Source organism: Paralichthys olivaceus, chromosome 23 (genome assembly GCF_024713975.1).
Source record: "Paralichthys olivaceus isolate ysfri-2021 chromosome 23, ASM2471397v2, whole genome shotgun sequence".
In the NCBI taxonomy this organism is placed as follows: Eukaryota; Metazoa; Chordata; class Actinopteri; order Pleuronectiformes; family Paralichthyidae; genus Paralichthys; species Paralichthys olivaceus.
In genome coordinates, this window is record NC_091115.1 from 13,913,755 (window position 1) to 13,926,978 (window position 13,224).

The 13,224-nt window shown below is 41.3% G+C and overlaps 1 protein-coding gene across 2 annotated transcripts in view; it reads right to left on the reverse strand.

The window, feature by feature from the left end:
• LOC109637566 (anoctamin-4) overlaps nucleotides 1–13,224 on the reverse strand; it is a 40,053-nt gene that overhangs the window by 23,166 nt on the left and 3,663 nt on the right. Inside the window, exon 3 of one of the 2 annotated variants that reach the window (XM_020100024.2) lies at nucleotides 7,100–7,324. In XM_020100024.2, the coding sequence (XP_019955583.1) occupies nucleotides 7,100–7,324 (225 nt within the window). Of the gene's footprint in view, nucleotides 1–5,528; nucleotides 5,988–7,099; nucleotides 7,325–13,224 lie in introns of those variants that run through there. The other variant, XM_020100022.2, reaches the window with a different exon arrangement.

Sequence of the window (13,224 nt, forward strand, 5' to 3'; positions counted from 1 at the left end):
AGTGTATTGCTTAGAATTACTTAAACGGACTTGATGTGGGTGACAGTAAAAAAGAGCCAACAGTGAGTTCTGAAAGCCGGATGCATTAGCAACTGGCCAAGTATTGACTAAGTGATTGGTATTGATCACTAAGGATATTTTATGGTCACAAAAATGTATGGGCACACTATGACTGAGCAGTAAAAATTTACAGTTAGACCCCTCAACACAAACTCACTGTCAGCTATTTACAAGGTTATTGGCATGAATAATTACTGGGTTGCCACAGCTTTCATATGAGAGCTGAACGTCTCCCACAAAATTACAATTTACCCACAAACATAGAGAGAGACCAGTGTGAGAGGATTATGTTCACAAAAATACTCTACAATAAGACTGGTCATCAGACTTATGATGGTTTTGTTATTCCTTCAGTCTAATAACACTCTTTAAACCAGGAGTGATTTATTTTTTAACCTCATGGGGGCAGCACAGCAAGATGTATGAAACAGTGTCATAATATCGCATTTAAGAGTTGCTATGTCAAACACAAACATTGTGCAGGCACGGACGAACATCACATTCAATTGCAGTTATGCTCGTTGTGAGCAACTAGTAAACTGCAAATGCTTTTAGCTCAGTTTGCTCTCAACCAACTCCTGAGTGGAATATCCTGCTATTAGCAGCTAAATGTTCCACTATGTTCACCGGTGCGTGCCGTTTGGTTCTCTGCAGGTGATATGTGCTGTGCAACAATGAGACTCCATATATTTCAGAGTTCATTAATTCACTTAACCTCGTTGATGAGTGTTTTCTGTAAACTGGCCATCTAACTAAGGCTGTGCATACTGTATCTAGCTTGGGCAGCAATTATTTTTAGTTTAGAAAAGTCTCAAGCACACCAGAGTAACCCTTGCTGAATTAATTCTGTTGAGATCAAGACTGAACTAAAGCTTTGTGCAACAGATGAACTGATGAACAGTCTGATTCCTTTCTAGCCAAGGTCAAAGTCCAATTTATCAATAAAAGCCTTTAAAAGTTTAGAGAACTGGGTTATATAACCACTTACACTGCTATAAACCTTTTGTTTTGGTTGCTGTAGTGTAAAAGCAATATATATCATTAAAGATGTAAAGAAAAAAAGCAGGAGAAGACAGAGTGAGGAAAAGAAGAGCTGTGTAGCGTTCATCTCCTTCATAAGGATTAGCCCTTAAACACATGGGGAAAGACATGCACATTCACTGGGAACACACTAACTAATTGGGTCTATTTGTCAACCAGACGTCCTCCTTTGGGGGAAGAAATTATTCAAAGATTGCTGAAACAGTTTAAATCAATTGTATCTAAAAAGTTGTATCTATTACTCTCAGTCTCTGGTGAGCAGGAAGACTTCAGTGGAGGGGGGGGTGGCTGTCTACGAGGTCTGCCTGCTGAATTTTCCTATGAGACAGCAAAGGTGACTCAGCTACATTTTTCTGCTGAGCAGTCATAGCGGGGACAAAGATAGAAATTGGGAAGCGTCTGTGCTCTTAATCAGCCGTTGATGCTTTAGAACTCTGAAGCTGATGGATGTAGCTAATAGAAAAGTGATGAATTTTCTTACTTGTGAAAAGAATCAGTATTCAGCCTCCTCTTGCTCAAAACGAGCAAGGTGACGTAAGCCACTTGGGATGATAGGAGTTGTTTTCATCAGTATTGCCAATCTACGCAAATCAGTTGAATCCACGTTATGCAGTAAACGGCAATGATTAATCATAGTCCATCAAGAGTGATACAAAAGGTGTTTTTCCTACATCAGGAAGGAAGGGGTTGGAGTGACAGCGTTCCCTTTTCAGGATACGAAATTGTGGACATTTGTGTCATGGTTGTGGTCTTAGTTTGAGAACTGCTACAAAACTATTGAGAACAGATTTCCCAGCTTGAACAAACCCTTGTGGTTTTATGTACTGTATGCATCACACAAAATGACTGTCGGGATCAACAGCATCGGCTTGTAAACTTCACCGGTCCCTATTCAAGACGCTGGCCGACCCCGTTTCCTCAGCACCCACAGCCCTCCAACGCTGGTCTCATTAGAGGGAGAGAGAATCGCTTACTATAAATATTGGCTCTCAGAGGCCTAACACACCACATATTAGCCTATATAATGCTGCTATGCTGAGACAGCGGCCAGTCAAACAATGTATCCATCAAACTTTAATGGGCCTATGGTGCGTCTGTAACCCAAGCTGCAACTGAGGTCCCATGGTGCTGAATCTTTGGCAGCAAACAGGCAAAGGAGCAGTGGAGTGTTCTCTTCAAGCATAGTAAATACAAAATATAGTGTTTCATTAGCAATTTGTGAGGGTATTGTTTCTTTTTCGCCATTCCCTGTCCCCCGCAGTGATGAGTGGAAACTACAAATCCAGGAAATTATACACTCAACTTACAAGCTGTACAGTAGCAGTCCATCAAGCTGGGAGCTAACTAACAGCTAATAATCGCTACATAAATAACAGCAACCCTGACTTTCCCGGTCCAGACATCCTGACCTTTGAATACTTCATAATGTCAGACAGACCATATGCCAGCACATAATCAAACATTCACTAACTCTGCATCACTACAGGGAGTATTATTACTCAATAGATTATGTATTTATCATGCTCCTGATGTCCTTCATGTAAACAGACAGTACATCCTCTAATGCCCCACAGTGGGAACAGGTGTACGACATGCATGCTGCTCTGTATTAGAACAAAGACGGACAATATACAAAAGCACATATCAAACATGTTTCAGAGTTTTTAAGGGTTTTTCTCGAGCAGAAGGTGAATGAATAAAAACCCAACAGTTACTGAGTCATTTTAACACAATGATTTACAAATAATACACTAATTTAATAATCATGTTCAGTTGTGCTATTGGTGTTGTGGTGAGTGTTCTCTTGTAAAATGATCCAGCTTATCCAAGTATATCAGTTTCAGATTCTCCTGTCGTGTACAGTATATATCCCATCAATAATTGAAACTCAACAACCCACCAGTTTTGAATCGGGACCTTCAGTATTTGGAGCAAGATGCTCATGAATATTCCTGTGTGTGGAAGTAAGTAGGCTACTAGCCTGTTTTCAACATGTCAGATACATATTTAATCAACATTTCATATCTTGTGCAGTTCATCTCATTGCAAGGTTGTTGCTGCAGGTTGTGAACAGTAATTAGGTTACTACTTACTAAAGCTGCTTTCAGACATGCACGGTACTCTAGCTATCCTCTGCGCTTTCTCCAGAGGAGGTGTATGTGAGAATGTAAATGGCAGAGTCAGAGCCTTCAGAGTGTCCGTCCGGACGAGATCCTCCGCAATAGTCACCACGAGCGAGTTGGTGGTTGATGACGTTTCTAACACGCAACAGATGCAGATGTGCTGTTAACAAAAACACGCAATCTCTGCAGCTAAATGAATAAGTTACATCTTGCCTCCACCTGCTGCACCACTCCTCGCCCAAATCCTCCAGCGATTTCAGTGTTGTTGTGAACGCTTCTGAGCAGAAAATCTTCTGCTGCTTTGTTAATGTATGAAAGACAAACTCCGGACCCAATTCTCCACACATCCACTGGAGTTCAATGTTAAAATGAGCTTAAGTAAGATAGTCTAATGTAATATGATAGTGGTACATCCAAATCAGTTGCTGCATTTTGATTTGGATCTGAATTTGATAAATGGATCAACACTGGATTTTAATTGGATAAAAACTGTTGTTTAACGTCTTCTGTGGCTCTAAAGGCAGCTTTCTAAAGCATGAATGTGTCGATGCCGCATTGTCCATGATCCTGTTCCAGTCAAGGATCTGGGCTGCGTGTCATGAATTTCTCTCTCGCCTTTACTGTTGTGTCACTTAAGGATGTGATTAAATGCAAATTGGCCTGGGTGCTGCAAAGATGTGGCCTTGTGGGTTGATCCAACTTGAGCGAGACATGTGCACTCATTCATGCAGGGATGAGAGAAGGAGACAGAAAAAAAGCTGAGTTACGACTTCACTCAGAGTCTGAGCTGAACGAAAAAGACACACAGGGAAACTTGTTGCATCCACTGTGCTCGTTCACATAGCACCTCTGCATTGTGTACACTGGAGCAGATAGTATGGACGGCACAAACAGTCCTACAGCCAGATTTGTGCAAATGACAGAAGTCAGAAATTTGCTTTGTCTTTTTGTCTGAACACAGTAGTCATGATTACCAAATCCATTTTCAGTCCCAATTATTTATGACGTATAATTTGCGTCTTCTCCACGGGTGTCACCTCTTTAACATCCTGTGGACAAGAGGAGCCATACACCTGCATCTGTAGTGAGTTAGAAACGTCATTATCATGCCCACTCGCTTGCTATGAATTTTCCAGTGAGCTGAGTCCCACCCCTGTTTCTCTCTCTGTCCCCCTTTCACACTTAACACTCTGTCCTGTCAAATAATGGTCAAAAGCCTAAAAGATATACTAGAAAAAAAACTAAAAGTTCTAGAAAATGTCTGGAGCAGACTGAAAGGAGGGGTTTAACAAAAAAGGATATCTACTAGCAAGGAGGGAAGAGTAGGCTCCAGTGTTGTTCGAGCTAAGGATTCATATCAATGACGTAAGGTCAGGGTGTTTTCCTTTCCGCTTCACAGCATAAAGGTATGATGCTTAATGCCCTATTAAAATACAATTATTTGACTCTTAATAACTCATTCAATTACCCTGCAGTGCCCCAACATCTGCACCAGGACATATGAGTACGATTTAAATAGACAGAAAATGTGTCACATCAAATTAGGTTTTGTGAAAAGCTTTCTTTATGTCAACATATTTTCATTTGTGTGTGAGGACAGTAACTAATTTTGTGTGCCAAGTTGGTATGACAGACAAAAACAAATATTCCGAGCTAAAATGAAACAATGTGGTTTCTTGCGTAACACAACCCAGCCTGGAGATGCTCACACTGAGAAGACAATAAAAGATTGGAGGGGGGGGGACAAGAAGAAGAATGGGAGGCTGTGGGTGTGTGTGATGTGTTGCCAAGGGGATTGGGTGTCAGTCACTTGTGAGGAGGGATTGTTCGTTCCATCTGGATGCACCCATCATGCCCTGTGGTGGGGGGGTGCATATTTGTCCTGATGGCGAGCGGTGGAGATTTTCTGCCTGCTGTCCTGCTGCTGGTGAAACGGATGCAGAGCACACACACATGCGCACACACACACACACACTCCTCGCAGTGGCATGACCCATTGCAGCGTCTTACGAGTCCTACATCACAGAGGGTAAAGAGTGTGAGACACACTTAGAATCAGGAGAACGGGGGACACCCTGGAGAGCAAATGAGAGTGTGTGTTGTGTGTGTGTCAAGGTCAAATGCTTGAATGGTCACAGGGAACTGCGAAAAAAAAAGAGATGAAGCATCGTAAAGAGGAGAGTGAGTAGGACACAGCAACACATGAGAGAGAGAGCGAAAGAGAGAGAGCGAGCACTGCAGCAAAAACACATCCACTCTGGAGAACAAGCTGCGTTTGCTTCAAGACAACTTGACGACACTCACCGTGTGAAGGTGGAGAGAGGTAGGGAGGCAGCTTCACCCCTCAGAGGGGGAGAATAAAAGGTGAGGGGGGGAAGGCTTCCCAGCCGAGCCGCAGCAGACACCAAAACAGCCAGAAGACTCTTCCCCATTCGCACCTTCGTGCACACACACTGCTACAGTCACCCCTCCTCCCCCCAAAGCCCCAACGCGCAAATGACCTCAGAGGGAAACAAACGAGCGCAACGTCCCACGATGGAAACCAGCATCCCCACTTTTTACTCCTCACTCCTCATCAGTGCTTCAGCTGATCCATCATCACTGCACACACACACACAGTGACACACTCACACAAACGGACGTGACATTGTGAGGATGCTGAGATCAGGCAGCAGGAAAGCTTAAAAAAAAAAAAACAAGCTGTCAAATCTTCTCTGAGGGAAAAAACACACAAGCATGAGCAGGATGTTTACAGTGACAGAGAGAGGGAGGGAGAGAGAGAGAGAGAGAGAGAGGGAGAGAGAGGGGGGAGGCGCATGCCGCTCTGTGGCATTCCTAATCAGTTTTTCACTGGCAGCCAATCAGAGGTCAAGCTGCTCTGACAGCGGCCAATGAGAAAAAAGGGCTGGCTGTGTCAGTGTTGCCGTCGCCCAAAACAATGACAGTTGGCACCGATGACAGTATCAGTTTGTACCTCTGATGGAGGCTCAAGGGCACCGCACACGCACACACACATGCACAGACACACACACACACACAAACACACACACACACACACTCTCACACACATCATAACGCACACAGATTTAATTATAAGTACATTTGACAGCAGCACGTTATTGCACATTTATGAATAAAAAATATTGTTATTAGGTTGATGTTCTCTGTTACACGTGACATCTATTGAACTTGTGTCTGTCCTGGGAGAGAGATCCTCACATGTGTCCCTCTGTCTCTCTCTCTCTCTCTCTCTCTGAGGTTTCTATGTTTTTTACCCTGTTAAAAGTTTTTTTTTATTTAAACTATTACTATTTATTATAAATTATTAGTGGCATGCCTATTTGTAAGTTCAAATATGTATTGGTCAGTTTAGTCATTCCTCATGTCGCTGCTGGGCCTGAGGAGAAGCCTTTGGAAATCAGTTTCAATGGAAGTGATAGGACACCAAAGCCACGGGCGTAAAAAAACAAACATTTCTTAGTTATGGTTGATATGAAGCTTTAAACAGATACAGTGGGTATCACCCAGTGTTCAAGTATTTAACTTAACTTTACTGCAGCTCAGTAAAGACACACAATCTACAACTTTCTACTAAAAACACTTAAAGGGATAGTTCACTGAAAAATTCTCTCGGGTAAACTTTGTTGCAGCAGAATTCAATACAATTGAAGTCAATGCTGACCTGTGCTGATTGATTTGTTTCAGAGTAGGAGAAAGTGTTTTTGGAGAATATTAGCTCTTCCTAGGGCTCATCAGAAAATATGCAGCATTTCAATCAATCCAAGCTGATCTAGGTTTTACAAATTGAAACATTAGTCTGCTGCTCCTGATGCCTCCCATATAAAAAATGTATTACACTATTCAACTTCACGTACTTGTACTGCTGTCACAGAGCGTCTCCTGGCTTGAGCTGCAAGTGGGCAGCGGGGTGATGGACAGCGATGCCGGGCAGGACACTGGCTCTGGATGCTCGCCGATGGGCGGGATGGCGGAGGCTTCGGAGTGAACACAGTCCGGACTGGGAAGATTCGGACCGCTCGATGGGAAAGGACTCTTCCAGTGGGAGAACCCGATAGCCACTTGACCGCCGAGCTCAATCCCTGCAAACGCACCGCAATCAGAACAAAGAAATGTGAGGTATGTTAGAAAAATAACACACATTTTTCAAGTGTCAAAAAGCAATAACATTAATTGAAATGTATGACAAATATTTTCATTTGAGAACCTGAGCTGTATAGAATTTGGCATTTTTTGCAAGAAACAAGACCGACACCATTAATCAATTGTCAAAATTGTTAAAAAATAATCAATTCCATTAATTAAATTAGCTCTAAAGGGAAATATAACACCAACAACTAAAGGTTTTCGCAATTAAACATGATCAATAGGGGATTATACTTGTATTTACAAACACAACTCTGTAACTTCTTTCTCTCTTTATGATGCTGGGAGACAAGCAGTCAAAAGTATCCCTGTAATGTATTTACCAATGTTGCCCTCTAGTGGAACAGGATTTGCTTAACATCACAACAAATGTGATGTAACTCCAACACCATCAAACTGATGATAATCTCATGTTTCACAGAACGAAATGTACAGGCTGTCGAGAGAAAAGCATATTCTCAACTAAAATACAGCTTTCAGTCCAACGTTTTTGTTTCAGACAGTACAAAGGTAAAAAAACAGTAAATCTGAAATTACTGATATAGTAAGTGAAAGAGATTTTTGACAGAGATATTTAATCCTTATCTTAAGGGAGGGGCTTAAGGAATAAACAATGATAATTTTTCCATTGAACTTTATTAATAGTTGTCAGTTTTCAGGAGGGGTTTTGTGTTGAGATACAGGAGTTCCTGTTTTATTCAATGGCTGACTTAAGTAGCCTTGTGTTTCCCCATTTCAGCTGCCGGAATATTATGTTTAAATATGTTGTTTGTGTTAGATTCCTGCCTGTTCCCCTCTGGCTTTGTTTGCTTCCCTAGTTTTATTTGCCTGAACACATTTTTTTTTGTCTATTCTCTTGGCAGTTGTCTTTGTTGATTGCAGATTTTCTTATGGTTCTCTTTTGGTTTCTGTCACATCATAAGCATTTTACTTTCTAAAAATGCCGTGTGAGTGAAATAGTTTGGAATCTTTTAAATCGTGGGTGACATAAATGCTACAAACCATCTGAAATTATACTGTATTAATTAACATTTGTCTATTTAATTACATTATGTAGTTGAAAGTTATTATCAGTCTGGTATTCAGCGACTGCCCCTTCTATGCAAGTGCCTACGTAGACAGAATGTCTTTGGGTTAAATTTGCTTTGTCACGTCACCCTCCTCTATTTCTATGATTTGTGTAAGTGTTTATACTTTGATCGGGTATGAGTCAGACTCCAGAGTTCATAGACTTTGATTCTATGCAGTAATATCTACATTTTCTTTAACCATAACCCAGCAGGGCGTCATAAACAAAGTATGGCTCAGACTATACTTTGAATTAAGTATGTGTAGAAGTTAAAATGAAAGTTCTGTGAATTAGGACAGTGCTTAGTTGCATAATATACAGTACGTATAAATGATGAGATTGATTTCATACACACTGCTGTTATGTAACACACCGGGGGGTGGGTGGAACTAAGGAACACCCAACCCTCACCCCCCACCCACACACACACACTTCCTGGTTTCTTGTGAAACACAAAGCCCAGCAGAATTCGGAGGCACATCAGCAAAGAACAAACACAGCCCAATCAATAGCAGACTAGAGGAACGCCTGGCTGTCTCTGAGCCTCACACCGCACATTCGGCTGAGGAAGAGGAGGGACGAGCTTCATCTGAGCTTCACATCTCATCTCTGCTGTTTGACTGCCTTCAGTTCCCTAAAAAAATTAAGGGGCTTTCACACAACGGGGGTGCAAGCGCTTTAGGTTGGGCGTCCCCCAGAATAATGTTAGTGCTCATGTCAGCACTTGCAAAAACTGGAGCAGTGAGATGTTTATTGTCCCAGAAGGGAATTTGTCTAGTACAACACTTAATAACAAGAACAATCTGACTGCTCTCTCTCTCTTTCAAGTGCGTGAAGGTTCGCAAACAAAAACAGTCAAGGAGTACATTACATAAAAAATCTCCCTTTTTACTCCTTTACAAAATATAAACCACTTCAATTTAACTAAATATATTTGTGCATAAAAATTTATGAAAATGTAATGAAAAATATTTGAAGTGACTTAGGCATGCTCGATCTGCAGCGGCACGGCAGAGAAAAATATAGATCAGACAGAGGATTCAAAATTGTAATTCAAACGTTGCTGATTACTGACTGGTGCTCAGAAACTTGTCGCATTTCAATTTCCCAAATGACTCACTTCATCTTTGGCAAGAAATGTTGTGTTTATGTAGGACTCTATCAAGCTGATTGAGAAAAAAAGGTTTTCATTAACCTGATGCTCCTGAAGCCCATAAAAATAAAATTGCATTTATTCTTGATGGACGCTAACAAAGCTGGAGGATTTTAGACTTTCAGAAAAGGTCCAATGAAACAAGGCACTTTTGTAACTATGAGGTCAGTGTTTATACTAAACCTGTTCCAGGTATGTAGTAGAATATGACACAATTCAAAAATGCCATTAAATAACTGTGAGATACATTGAGCCAACAATCCTCAACATCCAATGAAAGTGACCTGAAATGGCGGGGGGCGGGGTGGAGCTGATAATCTACACCTGGCATCCATCCGAACGACCTCCAAAACTCATGGTACGCAGCCGTTCAGGACGTAGTGTGTTCTAAGCGATATCTATGTCGCAGTCATCAGAAAAAAGTGCCCACATGGCTCTCTGAGGAGAGCGAGGCCCAGATATGTAGCACCTTCACTTCCTCCCACTCTCGGAGGTGAGAAAACAAATGCAGGTGCGGGTATCTGGGCCACACGGTGCTCTGTGCTGTGACGAGCCTGAGCGGAGTGTAAGAGTAATCACGCAGGGAGATTAGTGGAAGACCTTCATGTGGAAGAAAGGATGGCATTATGGGGAAAAACACTAATGGTGTTCAATGTTTCCTCTGGGTTTATAAGAGTGTGTTTGAACAATTCATGTGATCCTGGCAGTCCGTGCTGCTGTAGCTTCCCTGCAGTGAAATACTACACTCAAGGATTAGATGTACTACATGAGTATTCTGCAAAAGATGTTATTACTCTTCAAGGTCAAGAGAGAAAAAATAGCTCAAACTAATATTATATATATATATAAATAATTATTATTATCACGTTTTATGTGCTTTATGTTTCCAGAGGCAGTTTTTTTCACAATAATTAATGCAAATCCCACTTTGTTATGCAGCCTTTCATGAGCACGAGCTGACATTGTGAACCAAACTGAAAGAAAATTCATGCCTGGAGTCGTAATATGGCACAAAACAGAAGGAGGGTGCTGTTCTTCGAGAGCTAAAAGCTAAAATTGGTCATCCTGGAAAACCTCTAGCAGGAGGAGGCTACATTTTAAAAATATTGAACGATTTCCCACCCTCTCCCATCGTCCTCTCGTCCTGTACTCTGTAAACGGTGTATGAAGTGAAAGCATTATAGAAGAACAATCGTACATTGCGCTCGGCAGCATTCAAAATGTGGACTTGATCTGGATGAGCACTATCAGGACAGAAAGCATTTAAAAAACATGTGATATTAATTACTGCTGACAAATCAGTCATCTGCAATGATATACTGGTCCATATCAGCCTATAGCCGATATGAAGAACAAGTGTTGGCTGAGACGCTTGGTCAGAACCCCTTGGTGTCACTTTTTAATAAACTGGATAAGCATCTGTATGAGATGTGTTGGGACTGAGATATTGCTTCTCCTGGCATCGTTAGGTCTCTTTGGTTCCTGGGTCTCATTTTGTCATCTCGATTATTCATTCCCCCTTGCAAACAACATTCTTCACAGGACTATTTACTGTAGCATTAAAGTTACCATCATCAGAAATTTGCAGGAGTGATTTCAGGTGTAGGTGCTGCAGTGCAGTGTGACACATTAAGACAGATACAGCTAGTAGATGATTTTTATCTTTGAGGGAAACTACGACATCTATTAAAGTTGACGATAAATGTCTGTTTTACATAAAGTCGAAAGCTCCCTTGATATTCTTTTGAAATTCAGACAATACATTTGATAAATCAAAAAGCACAGTATCAGCACAACCCTAATAAGTATTCCTGAAATGTGAATTTATATTTCCTGACAATGTATCTTGACTCATGCTAAAATATTAAATAATATTTCAGGGTAAAACAGGCCTCAATTGAGCTCAGATCTATGAATGTACAGCAGTTATCATTCAGTGCTGTAGGCATTTCGTTGCATGTCATTGTTTTTCATGGCATCCTTCACATTAATCCCTGCCACAGGCCAGAGATTAGCTCCGTCCATCAGCGGCACAACTGCAGTAAATTCCAACAACATTGAAAGACGGTGGAATTAATGGACGATTATAATCGATTAGAACTTTTTAAGAACCTACAGTGATGCTGACTAGTATTTTCCTCTAAAACAAAGGCCTGGGCTTTTAAACTCACAACTCTTTTTGATCTCAGGGTGCAGGGCAACACTATAGATTTTTTCTCTTTGTAAAACCAAGAGGTTGAATCTCAACGGTCCAAAACTCTCTCTCAGCACTTCATTAGTTTTTATTATTTATTTATTAAGCACAGAGGGAGGAGAGGAACACCTGCATGCAGCAGCAGCAGCAGCAGCAGGAGTGTAGCCTCAACTGAACCCAAACTCTTCACTGTCACAGCCTCCAGCCTCCCTCACTAACCAGGCTCCGCTGGGATATTCATCGAAAACATGTCACAGGGCGACGTCTGAATACTGCAAATGGCAGGAGGCTGCAGTTTTGTGACAGACAGGAAAGTTATTTCAGACAGCTTCGTCAACAATGCATTATTTGCTGTCTGAAAATCTTGATATACAAATAAAGTTTGATGTCAGGGGAAATCTTTAATTTCCTTACTGCTTGGAAAATCTTAGCTTGTAGTCTGACTCCTGGCCTGCTGTTAGAATGCTTATCATTTATACAGCAGAATACTACTCAGCAGCTCTACAATGATACACACACACACACACACACACACACACACACACCAAGGAGGTTATGTTTACACCCCAGTCCATTAGGGCATTATTCAACATTCTCACCGTTTACCCAGGGAATTATTCATGCATCTTGATAAATCAGGCACTTTTAGGCAGCTGGTTTCTATGAGTGTGTGGAACTTGGTGCAGCTTGATTGAATTTAAGGGCACTGATGGACCTTGGCAGAGATATATGCTCTACTGAGTGCCATCCTTATCAAAACCTGGCAGCCACATTACTACAACCTGACTGCTGACAGTTTGGTCAGCAATTCAGGTGTGCTACATTAGCTGCTACATTAGCTCGTGATGTAACCTTGAGTCTCAAGCAGAAATGAGGACGCACCACCATCTGGTAATAAGCTCAGTTCTCTCTAGATCTGCACATTTAGACTTTTTTTTTCATTTTCAAACCTGTAGTCTTCTGTCCCAAAGGACACTGACTAAAGCGAATTGCTCGAGACAATTTATCAGACTTTGAGCAGTTTCTTCTGCGGCTGCAAAGAACTTTACTTCTGTCGCTCATGCAGAGAGTGCTCTGGTGCTCCCCCCAACACAGACTGTGATGTGTAAAATCGTAGAAGATCCTCTTTAAAGCTGCCCTGTGCATATTTTTGTTGGCAAACACGGGTTTTGTTAATATCCTGTAATTCTTGATAAAATCCCTTGTTTGGATCCTTGAGTTTTAATAACTTCTGTCAAAGGATTTTTCCAAGTGATGAAAAATTTGCAAAAATACTACAAATTGTTAGTTCACTGTCTTGTTCTTCCCTGCCTCTGCATTGCTATGTTTCCTGCCACATTACTGAAACTTATTCAAATTGACTTACAACTGAGGGTAAACACTCAGTGCAGTGAGAGAACACTAAATATGATAATTAAAA